Source organism: Narcine bancroftii, chromosome 5, assembly GCF_036971445.1.
Source record: "Narcine bancroftii isolate sNarBan1 chromosome 5, sNarBan1.hap1, whole genome shotgun sequence".
In the NCBI taxonomy this organism is placed as follows: domain Eukaryota; kingdom Metazoa; phylum Chordata; class Chondrichthyes; order Torpediniformes; family Narcinidae; genus Narcine; species Narcine bancroftii.
The window spans coordinates 68,352,148-68,372,745 of NC_091473.1; the positions used below are offsets into that span (position 1 = coordinate 68,352,148).

At 40.2% G+C, this 20,598-nt stretch overlaps 1 protein-coding gene across 5 annotated transcripts in view; it reads left to right on the top strand.

Annotated features, from left to right (window-relative positions):
* The window catches only part of LOC138763479 (dynein axonemal assembly factor 4-like), a 141,026-nt gene that overhangs the window by 90,083 nt on the left and 30,345 nt on the right, over positions 1 to 20,598 (top strand). Inside the window, exon 7 of one of the 5 annotated variants that reach the window (XM_069937702.1) lies at positions 5,804 to 5,942. The exons of the other annotated variants lie outside the window; for them this stretch is intronic. Within the exon in view, the coding sequence (XP_069793803.1) occupies positions 5,804 to 5,830 (27 nt within the window). The 3' untranslated portion in view covers positions 5,831 to 5,942. Of the gene's footprint in view, positions 1 to 5,803; positions 5,943 to 20,598 lie in introns of those variants that run through there. 5 annotated transcript variants of the gene reach the window in all.

Sequence of the window (20,598 nt, forward strand, 5' to 3'; positions counted from 1 at the left end):
TTAAATTACAATATCTTACACATACAAAATATGTATTTACATTTACATAGTTTCATGTAGTTAAAGTAAAAATTCAGTAAGAAAACAATAGAATTCTAAATAAAAACATTTAAGAACAACATCAAAATTATGTTGATTTTAACATTAAACTTTAATGTTACATGAGATACATTCTTAATTGCCACAATACTGTAGCTAAAACACCAGAAAATTTGTCAAAAGCAGCGAAAATAAAAACACCAGCAGCAACGAAAACAACAGTGTGCACTTGTAGCACGTTCAGACAAAACCACATGATTTGAAGCGTCATTGTAATTGGATAATAATGACAGCTCTGAATGGAGCACATTAGAAGGTTCAAAAAGTAAATTAGCGTAGAGGTTTAGCTTTATAGGTATATTGATACATGTAAGATGGGCTTATGAAAACTGTTTTTGTTATAATAACTAACTACAGAGATATTTTTATTAAAAAATAATATATTTCTGCTGAAACATTGCACAAACATTTTATAGGCAGTAATTTTGGTGTCACCTTCTCTGATGGTGACACCAGTGTTGTCAGCCAATTCCTGGATTGAGTTGGAGCAGAACTTGGCTAAGCAGGCATGGTTGTGCAAGGAATAGAGCAGGGAATTAGGCACATAGCCTTAGGGTGCCCCTGTGCTGATGGTCAGTGTGGAGCTGATATCGTAGATCATTCCTCACTGTGGCAAACCAATAAAGAAGTCAAGGATCCAGTTGCTGAGAAATAGATGGCATCTCCAGTCCTTTAGTTTGATTATGAGTTTTGCTGCTATGATGGTGTTGAATACTGAGCTGTAGTTAATGAACAACAGCCTGACTTGGATGTAGTCTAGGTGATCTAACACAGAGTGCAGGGCCAGCAAAATTGTATCTTCTTTTGCCCTAATGTAATGATGGGTGAATTGAAGTAGGTTTAGATCCTTTAATTTTAATTTGGACATACAGCCCAGTACCACAAATTAATTCTTCCCAAATATCCCAATTAACCTACTTTCCCCATACGTTTTGAAGGGTGGGAGGAAATCGGAGAACCCAGAGGAAACTCACACGGATGCAGGAAGAACATACAAGCTCCTAAGGGACATTGCCGGATTCGAACTTGGGTCGTTGGCACTGTAATAGCATTGCACTAACCACCGGTCGATAGATGTTGAAGCAGGACCCCTGCTGATCTTGGACACTAGAATAATGGATGTCCTTTTGAAGCATTTGGGGACCTCTGCCATCTGTAGTGAGAGGTTGAACATATCTGTAAAAATTCTAGCCAGAGTGTTCACTCAGTTTTTAATAACCTGGCCAGGTCTAGGCCAGCTGCTTTCTGATGATTCACCCTCTTGAAGTTGTGTTCACATCAGCCTGGGAGCTGTTCATCGTTCTCTCTTTCAAAGTGAGCACTGTGGTGAATGAGAGATGTTCACTCAAACATTAGAAACATTTCTCCACTCTTTTTCAAAATAGTCCTGGTGTATATTTTAAATTACCTAAGATGTAAAAAATAGTGTCACAGTTAAATGTCTCATCCAAAAAACTACAAACTACAACAGTGCACTCAGTACGAGTCTGTGCTAGGCCCCGAGTGTGAAGGGCAGAGAGTTTTGTGTGTTTGCAGCTAGGTTTGTGCTGAGGGACAGCAATTATTGTTGTGGCTGTGGGATGGTAATGTACCGTCTCAGAACTTCCATTGATTTGCAAGCTGTCCAGAGCCTGCTATTACCTGGCTCAGGTTCCCAGACACAAAGTTCTGTTGTGAAGATGGTCTCCAGCTATTTGTCAAAGCCTGATGTGGCACAGAATCTCATAAAGTGTAACTGGCATTTCAGACCCCAGATCTCCTTTGAGGACTAATTAAGCCCTATCTTGGGTTTACCAGCTATCAAAATTACCCAAAAGATTGAATGTTTTTGATATGTACAATCATTCTTAAAATGACCCAAAACATTAAAAGTTAAAGCGCTTTTTAAAGTTTAAATACAAAACACAAACGCAGGGAAAAAAACAAAAATAATTCAATCAACAAAAACGAGGAGCTGCCTTTTAATTGCCATTCCACTTAAAACTGATTTTTCCATTGAAATCAATACATCATCCTGACTGTTAACCTAATGATGAATTTACAAAAATGACAAAGAAGAGTTCAGGCCTGAAATGTCAGTTATATATATCTTTACCTCTTATGTATGCTTTGAGACCTGCTGGGTTCCTCCAGCATTTCTGCATTTTTAGTACAAAAATTACAGAAGACCAAATGGTTCATTGAGACTTCCTGACATGAAGACTCCGTTTAGTGTCATTATTTCCATCATTCCCCCTTTCATTACCCTACCTGCATGTTTAGTCACAGGATCCATGTGGACTGGAGTTATCCCAAGGTTGATGATCAGCTGTGTGGAAGCATGGAAGAATTCCAATTTTTTCATCTAGTTTTCTTGGTAAAAAGACCAATTCTGAATTAAATTGTTGGTTTTCGATGGAAATATTTAGACTGAACTGTCCAAGTTAATTGTTCTAACTGTTCTCCAGTACTTCTTGTTGAGACAGAAATGTTTCAGGATTGATTTTAAATAAGATAGCTCTATAATTTTTGGAGCTACAGGTGTTTGGTGTCTGAGGAACGGACCATCTTTTTTTCATTCATTTAAAGGATAACGACATTTTTGACAAGGCTAGTATTTATTGTCCATCCCAATTAGCTCTTGAAGGTGATGATGAGCCATCTTCTTGAACCTCCACAATTTCTGTGGCACCTTCAATGAAAATGCATCTTTGATTTTTGAAGATAGGCAATAGATAAAAGTGCTGGTGAAACCAGTAGGTCAAGTCGCCTGAATTTCAGGTGCCTGCCCATTTTTCCAGATTCCTGACCAAGGGCTCAGACCTGAAACATTGCTTGCCTTTTACTTCCTGTGGATGCAGCATGACCTGCTGAGTTTCTCCAGCACATTTGTGTATTGCATTTGACCCTAGCATCTTGCAAATTTTCTTGATTAATGGTGTTGGAAAATAGCCTCACTTCAAGGTCTGGACCGTAAGAAAAGAACACAAGGCCACACTTGTGGATGATCCTTAAATTTAAATTGATTATGCCATGCCTTTTATGCCCCACATCTATTTTACCATCTACATTCCTTTTGAATTTTCTGACTCCGTTCCCCTCTCTAGCAATTTATAAAACTGAAACAACACCTACAATTTCTTTTACTTCTGGAAGAGGTAAATCATTAACATGAAGTTTCAATGAAAAATTCAATAAAGTAAAATGCACATAAAATTTGCTTTTGGAAATTCCCTCACCTCTTACTCCACATACCCCTCAGTATATGTGCTTACACAAACCTGCTGGAGGAGCACAGCACATCAGGCAGCATTCATTTTTGGTCTGTCTGAGGCGCCTGCAAGCTCACACCAAGACACAAGAGCAACTTGTCCGTGAACTACTCTTTGCAGACGATGCCGCTTTAGTTGCCCATTCAGAACCAGCTCTTCAGCGCTTGACGTCCTGCTTTGCGGAAACTGCCAAAATGTTTGGCCTGGAAGTCAGCCTGAAGAAAACTGAGGTCCTCCATCAGCCAGCTCCCCACCATGACGACCAGCCCCCCCACATCTCCATCGGGCACACAAAACTCAAAACGGTCAACCAGTTTACCTATCTCGGCTGTACCATTTCATCGGATGTAAGGATCGACAACGAGATAGACAACAGACTCGCCAAGGCAAATAGCGCCTTTGGAAGACTACACAAATGAGTCTGGAAAAACCACCACCTGAAGAAACACACAAAGATCAGTGTGTAGAACCGTTGTCATACCTACACTCCTGTTCGGCTCCGAGTCATGGGTCATCTACCGGCATCACCTATGGCTCCAAGAACGCTTCCATCAGCGCTGTCTCCGCTCCATCCTCAGCATTCATTGGAATGACTTCATCACCAACATCGAAGTACTCGAGCTGGCAGAGTCCACAATCATCGAATCCATGCTGCTGAAGACCCAGCTGCGCTGGGTGGGTCACGTCTCCAGAATGGAGGACCATCGCCTTCCCAAGATCGTGTTATATGGCGAGCTCTCCACTGGCCACCGTGACAGAGGTGCACCAAAGAAGAGGTACAAGGACTGCCTAAAGAAATCTCTTGGTGCCTGCCACATTGACCACCGCCAGTGGGCTGATATCGCCTTAAACCGTGCATCTTGGCGCCTCACAGTTCGGCGGGCAGCAACCTCCTTTGAAGAAGACCGCAGAGCCCACCTCACTGACAAAAGACAAAGGAGGAAACACCCAACACCCAACCCCAACCAACCAATTTTCCCCTGCAACCGCTGCAATCGTGTCTGCCTGTCCCGCATCAGACTTGTCAGCCACAAACGAGCCTGCAGCTGACGTGGACATTTACCCCCTCCATAAATCTTCGCCGGCGAAGCCAAGCCAAAGATCAGATAGTTGGTGAGCATGAGAGAAGCAGGGATAACAGAGGGGAAGCAGGGAGAGAGGCTCTATTACAACTCTCTTACAAGAGAGAGGAGAACTTCTTCAACGTAGGCATCCCTCAAAAGACAGCAGTGAAGCAGCTGAATGGAGTTGAACAAGAAAGTCTGCAGATGCTGGGGTCAAGTGAAACCACCAACATGATGGGGGAAGGGAGTTCTGAGAGAGACTCTGTCACTGCTCCCCCTCTCTTATCCCTGCTGCTCTCAAGATCAATGACCATGTGATCACCCAGATCCAAAAACATCATTACCTTTACCTCCCCTGGATTCTGTATGATCAGCTGAATTTCTCCAGCATTTTTGTGTATTGCACAATACCCCAGCATCTGCAGACTTTTCTGTTGAACTCCCCTCGCTATGTTTTTGCTTCTAGTTGTTCCCTGGAGAATACAACTGCTTAGTTCCTTTTGGAATCAAAAGTGCTTTCATTTGGATAGTTCTAAACATAGTTACTACAAAATGGAGTCACAGGGGACTGCAGTTGCTGGAATCTAGAATAAATAGCAAACTACTGGAGGATCTCAGCAGGTTGTGCAGCATCTGTGGGAGAATGGAATTGTCCTTGTTTCATTTCCCCCCCCTCCCCGAAATATCATTAATTCCTCACCCTTCCCTTCCCCAACAAATGCCGGTCAACCCGTTGAGTTCCTCGAGCAGTTCGTGAAGGATCACAGACAACAATCTCCTGCACCCCCATTCTTAATCAATGAATTACCACAGTGCTTTCACTGCCAAGGCACAAGGATTAGAATTTCTTCTCAAAGCCTCGCTACCTCTTTGCTTCTGTAAATCTTTTTAAAAAACTTTTGGTCACTTGTTTCAGCTTCATTTTGTGATTTGGTTTCAGATTTTATTTAACAGTGTTCCCTTGAAATACCTCAACACTTTTTATTTTATAAAAGGAATAAGAATGTTATATTTGTTGCATATATAGTTGTGATCACATTTCAGAAATACATAATTGGATTTAAACAAGTCAGACTGCGGATGCTGGGATTGAATGCAATGCACAAATGTGATACTCAGCAGGCCACGCAGCATCCAAAGAGTTCCTCCTGCATGTTTGTGTATGATATATAATTGAATATTGTGCTTTGCGATGTCCTGAGATTACAAAAAAAAACTCCATAAATACAAGTCATTTTTACCAACCTAACAAAACTTAAGTGCAAACTAGGTTTAAAACCTGAAATGACTTTGACTTGTTCAATGCACTACCAAAATATCCTGTTAATTTAGTTGCTTAGCTTCCCTTATGTTTCTCATAAGTCCTTTGTATTTTTTTGAATGTTTAAGGTTTACCAACAAATGTGGACCAACTGAAAATCCTGCTGCAAATGAGAAAGGCATTTCCACTTTCCACTTATACTGCATTGTATCACAAATAGGCAATAAAAACCTATTCCTTGCATTTTAAGAGGTATGTGGGCATTAAGAGCTTTGAGTTTTCTCTTTTTATTTGCCTCATCCCTAATTCAATCAAATCATCTGTGTGGGTTTAAGATGTGTGTGGCACCCAGTTTGCTGACCCATAACTCTTTCTCAACTCTCCAACACTTCATTTATTCATATGCAGTAATTTTGCTGTAATGCCAAATAAAAGCTCCCTGGAAAAATGTTGTCCCAGTCGAGGCTATTTGGCCCAGAGTGCGGATTCTTTGAAAAATCTACCCCTTGGTCCCAGTCCCCCGTCATTCCCCACAGTCCTGTCAATGGCTCAGTTTCAAGTTTTAAAAAAAAACTCATTCCCTTTTAAATGTTACTATTGAATTTGCTTGTAGATAATACATCCATATCATACCAACTCACCAAATGAACAATAATAATTCTCCTTATCTTCCCAATGTGTTTTGGGCTAAATGCCTTCAGTATCTATTCCCTGATTAGAAGGTATTTTTCAATGGAAACATTTTCTTCCAATGTATTTTATCCCAAATTAGAATCTCTTCAATCCGATCCTAATCTGTGCTGCTACATTAAATTTCCACTTGTTTTCTGTTTCTCCATGTAACCCTCTTCTTTGTTTCTCTAATTTACATATATAATTCAGTTCCCTCAAATCAAACTATTAAATTTTCTCTTGTACCCTCTTGAAAAGAAAGAGTACAATTTTCACCCCAACAACCTGTTAGGTTATCTGTGCATGCCCAATTCTGGCTTCTTGTCCCACTGCAACTCTGCAATCAAATTCACCTATGCTAAAATCAAGTCCAAATGTGGACTGATTAACTGCTTTATGGAACCTTCTGTTCCCCACAGGTTTGACCCCAATCTGTGTATGAGTATGTGTCACAGATCTTTTTGTTTTCAACTTATGCTTCTTTATGCTAGCTTCTGAACATGCAATGAAACTCAAAGGACAGCATCTTATCTTCATGTCTCTCCAACTCCTCTTGCCATTTAGAACCATGGAACCATAGAACATTACACCGCAGAAAACAGGCCCTTCTATTCTATGCCAAACTATTATTCTCTCTAATCCCATTGGCCTAGACAGACCATAGCCCACTATATCTCTCCCATCCATGTTCCTGTCCAAATTCTTAATAAATGTTAAAATTGAGCCCACATTCACCACTTTTGCTGGCAGCTTGTTCCAAATTCTTACTACTCTCTGTGTGAAGATGTTCCCCCTAATGATCCTCCTAAACTTTTCCCTTTTCACTCTTAACCCATGTCCTTTGGTTTGTATATCTTCTAATTGTGATGTTTCTTCTACTGTGATAAAGAAACATGGGTTCTTTAGTATTACTTATATTTTATTATCAACTCACAACCTCATGGGACATATCCATTTTGTGCATCTAACCCAAGGTGGGACATTCCATCTTTGACACCCTCTAATAGTCAGGAGGATCACCAACTCCTAATCACCACATCTCCTTTCTTAAGATGTTCAATCAAGCAACATTACACGGTAATACAGTATTCATTTCAATTTAAAGTTATACACAAACATAAACACAAACTTCAACAGCACAAACTTTTTAAGTGTTCAGTTCTTTTTCTTTTAGAGATTCAGCCTCTTTGGTGCTTTGATAACATATGTGGATCTTCTCAACACATGTGCAGGTGTCAGCTCTGCTGGTCCCCTACTGTATAATACTGGGGGTGTTTCCTCTGTTGCTGTGCAGGTTAGATCTTCTGCATTGTCTGTTCTTGCAGTATCATTTGTGTTTTCAACAAACTCTTTTGATTCCTCCTCAGTATTTGACCATCCTCTGTTCTGACAGTGTAGATCTTGGATTTACTTCCTCCAGAACAGGGACCTTCTTGTTCCAGGTGTTGGAATCTCTGAGTCTCACTGCGTCGTGTTGTGCCTGAGTCCCTAAGGTTCTTGCTGATTTGTCATAGTTTGCTTTTTGTCTCCTTTGCAGACACTGTTGTTTCCATTTGACATTTCTGTTCTTGTTTGGTTTGCAGAGTGGGGAAGTGTGGTGCATAGTTTATGTCTCATCAGGAGTTCAGCAGGTGACATGTCACGTTCATGTGGTAAGCTTGATAACTCAACAGAGCTAGATAAGGATCTGTCTTGTGCTTTCTTGAGCAACTGTTTAAATGTGTGAACACCTTTCTCTGCTTTACTATTTGACTGTGGATTCAGAGGATTTTAAGTCACATGTCAAAAATCATACTCTTCTGAAAGTTCTGGAATTCTCTCCAACTGTTGCATGGTCCATGTCACTATAGACGATTTGAGGAATTCCGTGTTTTGCAAAGGTCGATTTCATGTATCTGATCAGGCAGTAGACATGTTGGGAAACAGCACCATCTCAGGATAATTTGAATGGAAGTCTGCAACCAGCAGGTAATTCTTTCCATCCAGGTAGAACAGATCAATCCCAGCTTTATGCTATGGCTCCTCTGGTAAGTCAGTTATAGTCATGGGTTCTTTTAGCTTCTTTGCATGATGTTTCATAGCTTGAACCATCCTGTCAATGTCAGCATTTATTCCTGGCCAATAAACAGCAGTTCTGGGCCTTCTCTTGCATTTTTAAATTTCAAAGTACCCCTCATGCACTCTTTTCAGCATCTCTTGGCAGTGTCCGTGAGTAGAAGCCCAATGACAACACTCAGCTCAGCTCTGATGTAATATGGCTGTCATTCACCTCTAGGCCATTCTTCATTCAGATTCTTGATGACCTTCTGTAGAACTGTGTCCTTTTCTGTTTCAGCTGCAATTTGCTTGGATTTCATGTCAGATACAGGAAGAGATTCAGTGATCAGGTTCACAAGGAGATTCACATCTGTCTCTGTGGAACTCTCATTGTGGGCTTCACTGAGTCGTTGCCCTGGACAGCTCATCAGCCAGCACAATAAGTTTCCCTGGTGTGTACACCAATTCAAAGTCATAACATTGTAGCTTCATCATCAGTCTTTGGATTCATGGCAACATCTCAATTAGGTTTTTATTGATTATGGCTTGTGGTCTCTCTCTGCTATGAATGTTGATAGACCATACACATAGCTGTGGAATATCTTGACTCTATAGACCATATCTAGGCACTCTTTCTCTATCTGTGCATATTGGCATTCAGATTGGTTTATCCCACAGCCTGAAGTAGCCTATTCCATCTTTTGAAGCATCTGTAGATACCTTTATCCTTCTGGATGGGTCAAAGAATCTCAAAAGCACTGGTTCTGTGGTTAGAATGGACTTCAATCATCTCTATTCTTCCTCGTGGTTCGCTGTGCACTTAAATTCGCATTTGTCATGTGACAACTCCCTCAAGTACATTGTTTTGGAAGACAGGTTTTGTAGGAATTTACCAGTGAAATTGAACATTCTCAGCACTCTCAAAATACCTTTTTGCCTGTGAGTCTGGGAATCTCTAAAGTTACTGACACCTTGCTCTTGTTTGCCATAAAAACAATCTTGAATACAATAGATTTGCTCCACAGTGAGCAGTTACTGGGATTATTCCCATTTTTACCATGTACAAAATATAAACATAACTGTTGTCTGACTTAATCTCCTCCATTTTGACTTTGGCTATGAGCTTACAAGTACCAGAGACTCTGAAACTGGACACTACCTTCTTTAAGTGTGTGTTAACACAGTGAGTATTTGCAGGTCATAATCCACAATAAGGGTTAAAATGGTATATCTATCAACTTGTTTCAATGATAGCACTCTTTCCTTCAGAGATCAAAGATTTATTAGTCTTACTTCTGTCCCTATATGCAAAGGAGAATTTACATAGAATTACAGCACACTAAATAAAATGGGCCACATTGCTTTTTGACCCCAATCCAGCAAAACCCACTATAATTACTTCACCTCACAACTTCTAACACCTCCTCCTTAGTACTGACACACAAAGTTATCAGCACATTCCTCTCTGACCTCACTGTCTTCCAGCCATTGATTCACCTTGTATTCATCTGTCTGTTACTTTTCATGATTTTTGCCTGGATTTTTTTAACCTGGTTAGAATAATTGGATTTGTTAACGTATCAAGAAAACAAACCAACTAAACTCTAAAATTAAATGCTGTAGGTCATCTTTGCACTCACTCCTCTAGCCTATTTGTTTATCTCTGTTATCCGGAATTCAAGCAACTGGCAAAAAAAAAATCAAGAAAATAAATAGCTGAAAATACAGAAGTTTAAAATTGATGTGCTTCTCCGGTAGTTCGCCAATCACATAACATGCAATCTCAAGCAACCAGATAATTCACTATATCCAGCATCTACCAATCCCCATCAGCGCTGGATACCAGCATTTTATCCACAGGTTTTAATGTATTTTGAACTGATTCTCTGTTGTACTCTCTTCCACATTTCCATCTATAAGATTTGATTATGCAGAGATCAATTGAGTCCCACCATGGATCCAATCTACCATGAATATCCATTAAATCATTTGTAACCATTCTCTACTTGGCCAAATAGTTTCTATCATGGAAACACCAGAGCACTTCTAGGGTTCAACCAAACCTTATGGATGAACAGGAGCCCTGTAGAAATGTGAGATGATGAGTGGTACAGTGAGTACAAAAAAAAATTGCTGTATTTTTCTGGGGTGGATAAATTCTTCTGACTGATGTGATCTCAAACAAGTTCCACTCGGTTTGGGTGGATAGAAATTATCCCACTAAAAATGAAAACAAAAGTTTTAAGAAACATTATGAAAGACAATATAAATGGAAATCCATCTGTCTTCTCTTAAATAGCTGTAACCTTTTGATTAATTCTGTGAGGTGTTTTCAGGGATTTCTGTGAGAAGCAAAATCAAGTGCAGGAATAAGCAGATTCAGTAAGATCATGGCTGATTCATTCTTCACTCACCACAACGTCCACTCTCCCAATATTCCTTCACACCTAGTTCAAATGTCTGTTCATCTCTGCCTTGGAGATATTGATTAATTCCACCTCCACAGAACTCTGGAGAAGAATATTTCAAAGATTCATGACCCATTTAGAGAAATTCCTCCTTATCTGCATCTGAAAGGCACGACTCTTTATCTGAAACTATTGCCTAAAGTTCTGGATAACTCTACTTGTGAAAGAACTATCTTAGCATTAATCACCATATATATATATTTAAAAAAGATCAATCACCTCACACACTTCCAAATTCTGATGAGTAGAGGACCCAACCTGCCAAACCTTTCAACATACACCATGACAGGAATCAACATGTTGAACCTTCTCTGCACTGTCTTTAAATTCAGCTCTATTATTCCTGAATGAAAACCAAAACTGTCCAATATATGCAGTCTCACTAGTGCCCATATGTGATAGTACAGACCTATCACCAATGTATATAGTTACAGTATCTAGACTGTGCTTACAGCGATTGGCTGAGAGCTTAGCCACGCCTACTGTCTGGGCCTTAAAGGGTTGTGTCCCTAGCCAGGTCAGATCATTCCGGACTGGTCGGCCACCTGTGAAGAGCTCCTGTCTTTTGCTAATAAAAGCCTTGGTTTGGATCAAAAAGTCTTTGGTTCTTTCGACAAACTCTACACCGTACAGATGTATCAAACTTCTCTCATTATTCTTTGTACTCTTATATTCTTTGAAAATATGACCATAAGATATAGGAGCAGAAAAAGACCACCTGGCCCATTGAGTCTACTCTGCTATTCCATCATGAGCTGATCCATTTTCCCACTCAGCCCCATTCCCCTGCTCTCTCCCCGTAATCTTTGATATCCTGACTGTTCTTATACCTAAAATCTCTGCCTTAAATGCACCTAATGACTTGGCCTCCACAGCAGCCTGGGTTAGCTTATTCCAAAGGTTCACCACTCTCTGGCTAAAGAAATTCCTCTGCATCTCTGCTTTAAATGGGTGCCCTTCAATCCTGAAGTTGTGCCCTCTTGTCCAAGACTCACCCATCTTGGGAAGCAACTTTGCTACATCTACTCTGTCCAGGCTTTAAACATCAAAATGTTTTGATGAGATTTTCCCCCTCATTCTTCTGAACTCCAAAAAGTTTAGTCCAAGAGCCAATAATTATTTGCTGTAGTTGAATTTTTGTATGTGTTTTGTGATTTAGGATCTCTTAATCCCTTTGTTATGCAATATTTTGTTGTCTTATTACATTTAAATAACAAATTGCTCTTTCATTCTTTCTTCCAGATTGAATAAAGCATATTTTCACACAATATGCTCCATCTGTTGACTTCTTAGTCATTCAGTTAATCTATCAATATCTTATACAGGCTCTTTAGGTCCTCCTCTCATCTTCCTCATCCACCTAGCTTTGGATCATCAGCAAATTTGGTTGTAGAACATTTGATCTCTTCTTCAAAGTAATTAATATAGATTGAGGGTTCAGCTTTGATCCCTGTGACAATTCATTCTGCAACTAACCCTTTCTTTGCTACTCTGTTTTTTACTTCTCTCTGAATATTTCCTCATCAATGCCATTGTTTTACCCAGTCCCGCAAATTCTTATGTGGTAACCTTTCATGTGATACGTTATCAAATGCCTTCTAGAAATCCAAAAGCAACAAGTCTATTGGTTCCCCTTTATCCACCTTGTTGTTATGTTCTCAAAGAACTCTGGTAAATTTTCCAAAAAAGATTTTACTTTCATGAAATTATGGTAACTTTTATAAGCATCCTGCTTTTACCTCTTTCATATTCAATTTCACATTTTTTCCAACATATGAGGTTGTACCTTCCTACTTACTGTTTCCATGGATCTAGATATTGTGGGTGTTATGGCATTAAGCAAACTGAAGACAATTATTAATGGAGATCATACTCAGTTCCCTCCAATATCCCAAAGATGTGCAAGTTGGTAGAAATGTTCTTCAAGAGGAGTTGTGGGAATTAATGGGATTTGGTTGGAGGTGGGGTGGGGAAGAGGATTAATTTATATTTTTTAATTTTAATTTCAATGATATAGCATGGTAGAATCAAACTCATTCTGCCAAATTATACCAGTCCTCTGCTTCCCTGTAGTCTGCTACCACCCTCCCCACCTTCCCCCCTCCCACCTGCCCCCCATCTCCCCCCCCACCTGCCCCCCCCACCTGCCCCCCCCCCCACCTCCCCCCCCCACCAAGGCTGTTGCTGAACATACATCTTAGACCTTGACCCAACAGTCGCAGAATTTTAAAATAAACCTCTGTCAGCTCCTTTAACTGGGCCTTATAAAGCCTATTCAGAGCTGTGGTAGTTGAATTGGGCAGTAGAACCCTGCAGAGGAGCTTTGTCTCTCCTCTCCACAGGTTCACACAGTGGCAGCACTCCAGTACTCTAAGAATGCCACCATTTCCCCCTCTCCTTATCAAGAAAAGATACATATACAAAAGGGAGAAATGTTAAAAAAAAACAAGTGCAATGCAGAAAACAAACTGGCTGTGCAATACAGAAAATAAATATTCAGTAATAAATAATGTAAGAATCCTTAAATAAGTCTGTTGTTTAGGAGTCTGTTCCTGAACCTGGAGGTATAAGTCTTGTGGCACTCTTATTTCCTGATAGCAGCAGCGAGAATAGAGCACGTCCTAGGTGATATAGATCCTTGGTAATGGTTGCTGCTCTTCAACTGTAGCGTTCCATGTAGATTTTCTCAATGGTGGGGAGAGTTATGTCTACGATGTACTGGGTTGTGCCCACTAGCTTTTGCTGTGCTTTCCACTCAGAGATATTAATCCCTTCATACCAGGCCATGATGCAGCTGGTTAGCACATCTACACATCTGTAGAAATTTGCCAAGGTTTTCGATGTCACACCAAACCTCCGCAAACTTCTGAGGATGGAGAGCCGCTGACACTACATGATAACATTCTTCATGATAACATTCATGTGTTAGATCTAGGGAAGGTTCTCTGAGATTATGAATCCCAGGACTTTAAATTTGCTCACCCTCTCCCCAATGATCACTGGTTTTTCCTTCTAAATGTCCACAAACAGCTTCTTGGTTTTGGTGACATAGAGGTTGTTGTTAGTACATCATTCATCCAAGTTTTCAATCTACCTCCTCTATGTTGACTCATCACCCCTTTTCATGCAACCCACTACTGAGGTATTGTCAGCAAATTTGTAGATGGTGTTATTGTTGTACTGAGCCACACAGTATTTGGTGTAAAGTGGGTATATCAGGGGCCCTGTGGAGAAAATGTTCTTTCTGATCCTCACTGATTGTGATCTTGAGGTGAGAAAATCCAGGATTAATAAGCACTGTGCGGTGTTATGGCCCAGATTGTGGAGTTTGCTGATAGATTTGAGGGGATGATGGTATTGAAAGTCAAACTGTATTCAAGAAAGAGCATGCTTTTTTTTGGAAAATTTTATTTATAAACAATAATAAATCATGCATTCAAAATACAATCCAATACATATTTTATCCCATGAAACCCACCACCCCCAGCCCTATTCCTCCCACCCCACCCAACCCCCCTCTAAACTACCTGAAAAAAAGATTTAAAAAAAGAAAGAAAAAAGAGGAAGGAGGAGATCTACTGAAACAATACATTCTATTATATGTCATGGTATGGCAAAGAAAGTTTTAATAATTTAATTGCTAATGTTCCATGTGCGGGCTCCAAGTTTTAATAAAAAAAGGATAATTATTTTGTAGATTGTATGTTATTTTCTTTAAAGGAATACAAGATCTCATCCCCACATCCCATCATTGAATATTCAATTTAGTCTCATTTTTCCATGTAATTGCAAGACATTTCCTAGCGACTGCTAAGGCAATTTGAAATTTATCTAATTTTAACTCCAAACTCAATGCTTTAATATAACCCAATAAAAATATCATAGGATCAAGGGGAATTTTAAATTTAAAAATTCCTTAATTTTATTCCAAAAAGGCTTAACCGTCTCTCATAACCATTCCGAATGTAAAAAAAAAGTACCCACTACCTTATTACATCTAAAACATGAATCTGAAGTAACATATTTAAATTTCTTTAATTTCTCTGGAGTCTAGTATAATTGATGGATAAAATTATAATGAACCAATCTATATCTTACATTTATAATTTTAGTCATACTGTCCTCACATATCGACATCCAATCTTCTGGAGAAATAGATATTTCCAAATATTTTTCTCATTTCACTCTAGTTTTTTTGACATCTGGTTTAGGCACTTTATTCTGCAATAAGGTATACATATCAGATATAAAACCTTTCTTAACACCATTGCTAAGCAAAATCTGAAATTTAGATCTTCTAGGAAGCCTCAAAGTGGACCCAAAATTATCTAACAATAAAGCTTTAACTTGATAATAAGAAAAAAGAGTACTCAAAAGTATTTCATATTTCTCTTTCATTCTTTGAAAAGAAATAAAATTACCTGCCTCAAAACAATCTTCTACCAATTTAATTCCTTTTTATTCCCATAACTTCAGAAGTTCCCATAACTTCAGTATAAAAAAAGGTAGAAAAAAAAGTATATTTTTCAATATACTGTAAAAGGAAAAAGCTTATTTTGGAACAAAGATGTTTTAGCCAAAATTTTCCCTTGAGTACCCATAGTTTCCCTTGAGTACCCATAGTTTCATTCTTATTAGTCCATAACTCGATCAAGTGTTTCAGTTATAACAACTTAATAACTGCAAATTCCATCGATAAATAAATTGATCCATCTTCTTTTCTCCAATCTGAGATAATTCAATATTCGCCCATATCAAGAGGCTGTCCACTTGAAACATCTTATTAATAAATTTTAACTGAGCCGATTCATAATATTTTTGGAAATTAAGAAGTTGTAAACCTCCTAATGCATATTTCCAAGTTAACTTCTGCAATGAAACCCTCACCATTTTATCTTTCACAAAAATGTTCTCACCAAAGTATTAAAGTCTTTTAAAAATTTATGAGGAAACTTACATGGAATAGATTGAAACAAATATTGAATTCAGGGGAAGATATTAATTTTAATAGAATTCACTCATCTTATCAATTTTATAGGTAAATCCTTCCGCCTATTCAAGTCACATTTAATCCTAGTCAATAAGGGTAAATAATTCAATGTAAATAAATGATTATAATTCTTCTTTCTTTGGCTTGGCTTCGCGGATGAAGATTTATGGAGGGGGTAAATGTCCACGTCAGCTGCAGGCTCGTTTGTGGCTGACAAGTCCGATGCGGGACAAGCAGACACGGTTGCAGCGGTTGCAGGGGAAAATTGGTTGGTTGGGGTTGGCCCAAATATTTAATACGGTCAGACCATTTAAACTTCACAACTTGTCTACCCGACGAATAATCCATATCAGCTAAAGGCATAATTTCACTCTTCTCCCAGTTTACCGGACAACACGCCATACTGTTCCAAACATTTATGTGAAATCTCCAAAGATTGTAAGGGATGTGTTAAATATATCAAAACATCATCCACAAACAAGCTTATCTTATATTCATCAGAATTTACCTTAATGTCTTTAACAACACTATTCCACCTAATCATCTGCGCCAAAGGTTCAATAACCAAAGCAAGCAGAGCTAATGACAAAGGGGAGCCCTGTCTGGTCAATCTAGATAATGTAAAAGGAAAAGACATCTGTCTATTTGTCACCACTCTCACAGTGGGATTTTTATACAAAGCAGTAAAAAGAGGCCCAAAATTAAACTTTCCAAAACCTTAAACAAAAAACTCCATTCAACTCTGTCAAAGGCCTTTACTGCATCCAAAGAAATTACCATTGGTTGGTCAGATTGCTGCCAAGAAATATCAATTAAAGAAATCAATTTTATTACATTTCGTATTTATTTCAAAGTACATTTTAATCCTGTCTTTAAAAGACAGAATTTTAGAGAATTCATTGAGCGACAAATTAAAATGTACTTTGAAATAAATATGAAATGTAATAAAATTGATTTCTTTAATTGATATTTCTTGGCAGCAATCTGACCAACCAATGGTAATTTCTTTGGATGCAGTAAAGGCCTTTGACAGAGTTGAATGGAGTTTTTATCCACTGAATAGCGGTTCTTGATAAAACCTGCCTGATCTATATGAACAAAATCAGGTAAACATTTAGCCAATCTATTAGCTAGAACCTTGACTACGATCTTATAATCCACATTTAACAAAGAAATGGGTCTATAAGATCCCACCTTCAAAGGATCTCTATCTTTAGAAAAGGAATCCAGAAAAGAGGCGATTTTCCCTCCCCGATCTAAAATCTCCATCAACAAAGGAACTAATAATAGGGAAGTCATTTGATGGAGTAGTGACCGGTAAGAAAATAACAGCCCTCTCCAGAAAAGTTTTAAAAAAGTAAAGAAAAAGCAAAGCTTTTAAGGAGTCGGCGTCGGAGGCGGCCATTGGTCGAGCCAGCGTACAGGAGAGTGTGACGGGAAGGTAAGGTCTTTTTAAAGACTCTTACTGGGGACAGAGCTTAGCAGTAGGGAGAGGAGAGGAGAGGAGAGGAGAGGAGAAGGACAGAAAAGAAAAGAGTCCGGGGCAGGTAAGAAAACTTTTTTAAAAGTCTCTTACCAGGGTCTGCGGGGAGGAGTCGGCGTCGGAGGCGGCCATTGGTCGAGCCAGCGTACAGGAGAGTGTGACGGGAAGGTAAGGTCTTTTTAAAGACTCTTACTGGGGACAGAGCTTAGCAGTAGGGAGAGGAGAGGAGAGGTGAGGAGAGGAGAGGAGAGGAGAAGGACAGAAAAGAAAAGAGTCCGGGGCAGGTAAGAAAACTTTTTTAAAAGTCTCTTACCAGGGTCTGCGGGGAGGAGTCGGCGTCGGAGGCGGCCATTAGTTGAGCCAGCGTATAGGAGAGTGTGACGGGAAGGTAAGGTCTTTTTAAAGACTCTTACTGGGGACAGAGCTTAGCAGTAGGGAGAGGAGAGGAGAGGTGAGGAGAGGAGAGGAGAGGAGAAGGACAGAAAAGAAAAGAGTCCGGGGCAGGTAAGAAAACTTTTTTAAAAGTCTCTTACCAGGGTCTGCGGGGAGGAGTCGGCGTCGGAGGCGGCCATTGGTCGAGCCAGCGTACAGGAGAGTGTGAAGGGGTTAATTGGTAAAAGGCCAATAAATAAGAGGGACAGCAAGCGGCCCAGCGAGTGAGTGGCCCAGTGAAGGAGTGGGACTTCCAGGCTTTGGCTCATCAGGCTTCGGCGAAAGCAGGCGGAGAGAAAGCTAAGATAGTCTTCATTACTTCTTCATTGGGGTAAGGGATGAGTGTTAAGGCTGTGTGTTGTCGGGAGTGCCGGATGTGGGAGGTCCTGGAGTCTTCCAGACTCCCGGATGTCCATATCTGCACTAGGTGTGTCGAGCTGCAGATTCTCAGGGACCGTGTTAGGGAACTAGAGCTGCAGCTCGATGACCTCAGGCTGGTTAGGGAAACAGAGGTAGTCATAGACAGGAGTTACAGCCAGGTGGTCACGCCAGGGCCACGGGAGGATGAAAGGTGGGTAACTGTTAGGAGAGGGACAAAAGAACGTAAGGTGCCAGAGACGAGCCCTGTGAATGTAACCCTCAGCAATAAGTACGCCTCTTTGAGCACTGTTGAGGGGGACATCAAGGTTGGGGGGAGTGACAGTGGCTGTGCCTCCGGCACGAGGTCGGCCCCTGTAGCTCAGAAAGGGAGGGAAAGGAAGAGGAGGGCAATTGTGGTAGGAGACTCCATAGTTAAGAGGACGGATAGGGGATTCTGCGGACGCAGCAAGGAGAACCGGATGGTGGTTTGCCTCCCTGGTGCCAGGGTCCGAGATGTTGCTGCTCGTGTCCCAGATATCCTAAAGTGGGAGGGACAGGAGCCAGAGGTCGTGGTACATGTAGGTACCAATGACATAGGGAGAATTAGAGAAGAGGTCCTAAAAAGTGAGTACAGGCAGTTAGGTAGGGAGTTAAAAAGAAGGACCGCAAAGGGGGTAATCTCTGGATTACTCCCTGTGCCACGTGACAGTGTGAATAGAAATAGAATGAGGTGGAGGATTAACACGTGGCTGAAGGGGTGGAGTAAGGGGCAGGGTTTTAAGTTTCTGGATAACTGGGACCTTTTTTGGGGGAGATGTGACCTATACAGTAAGGACGGGTTACACTTAAATCCCAGGGGGACCAGAATCCTGGCAGAGGTATTTGCTAGGGCTACTCAGGATCCTTTAAACTAGAATGGTTGGGGGGAGGGAACAAAATAGTACAGAGCAGTAAGGAGAAGGTTAGAATGCAAACAATGAAAGTTTGTAGTAAGTATTTGAATATGGATGGGCAGGTGATAGAGAAGGGAAATGCTCTGGAAGAAGATGAAGGGCAATTGGCAGGAAAAGTAAATAATGTTGTTCTTAAAGATGAGGGAAAACAGGGATTAAAAAATGGGAAATCCCTGAAATTCATATATTTTAATGCCAGGAGTATTGTAAAAAAGGTGAATGAGCTGAAGGTGTGGATTGATACTTGGAAGTATGATGTGGTAGCGATTAGTGAGACATGGTTGCAGGAGGGATGTGATTGGCAACTGAATATCCCTGGGTTTCGTTGTTTTAGGTGTGATAGAGTCGGAGGGGCAAGAGGAGGTGGGGTTGCATTGCTTGTCAGGGAAAATATTACAGCGGTGTCTAGGAAGGATAGATTAGAGGGCACATCCACGGAGGCTATTTGGGTGGAACTGAGGAGTAGGAAAGGAGAGGTTACACTTGTAGGGGTGTATTATAGACCACCCGGAGGGGACCGAGACCTAGAGGAGCAAATCTGTAGGGAGATAGTAGATATTTGTGATAAGCACAGGGTTGTAATTATGGGAGATTTTAATTTTCCACATATAGATTGGGAAACACATTCTGTGAAAGGACTGGATGGGTTAGAGTTTGTGAAATGTGTGCAAGATAGTTTTTTACAACAATATGTAGAGGTGCCGACCAGAGAAGGAGCAGTGTTAGATCTACTGTTGGCAAATGGGATGGGTCAAGTGACGGAGGTTAGTGTTGGCGAGCACTTCGGGTCCAGTGATCATAATGCCATCAGCTTCAATGTCATTATGGAAAGAGAGAAATCAGGGCCAAGGATTGAGGTTTTTGATTGGGGAAAAGCTAGATTTGAGGAGATGCGAAAGGACTTGCAGGGTGTGCATTGGGACAATTTGTTTTATGGGCAGGATGTAGTAGAGAGATGGAAGTCTTTTAAAGATCAGATTTTGAGAGTGCAAAAGCTTTATGTTCCTGTTAGGTTAAAAGGAGGGGCAAAAGGTTTGAGAGAGCCGTGGTTTTCAAGGAATATTGGAAACTTGGTTCGAAGAAAAAGGGAGGCGTACATTAAATATAAGAAGCATGGAGTTAAGGAGATGTTTGAAAGATACATTGAATGTAAGAGGAATCTTAAGAGAGGAATTAGGAAAGCTAAAAGAAGGTACGAGAAAACTATGGCAAGCAGGGTGAAAACTAATCCAAAAGAGTTCTACAAATATGTTAATGGTAAGAGGAAAGCTAGAGACAAAATTGGTCCCTTAGAAAATCAGAGCGGAAAACTGTGTGTGGAGCCTAGAGAAATGGGGGAGATATTGAACAATTTCTTTTCTTCGGTATTCACTAAGGAGAAGGATAATGGGAGATGTGAGATAAAAAAAGCAAATTGGGTAAATATGGGGAATATAGAGATTACAAAAGGTGTAGTTTTAAGGCTTTTGAAGAATATAAAGGTGGATGAGTCTCCGGGACCAGACGGGATCTTCCCCAGGACATTGAG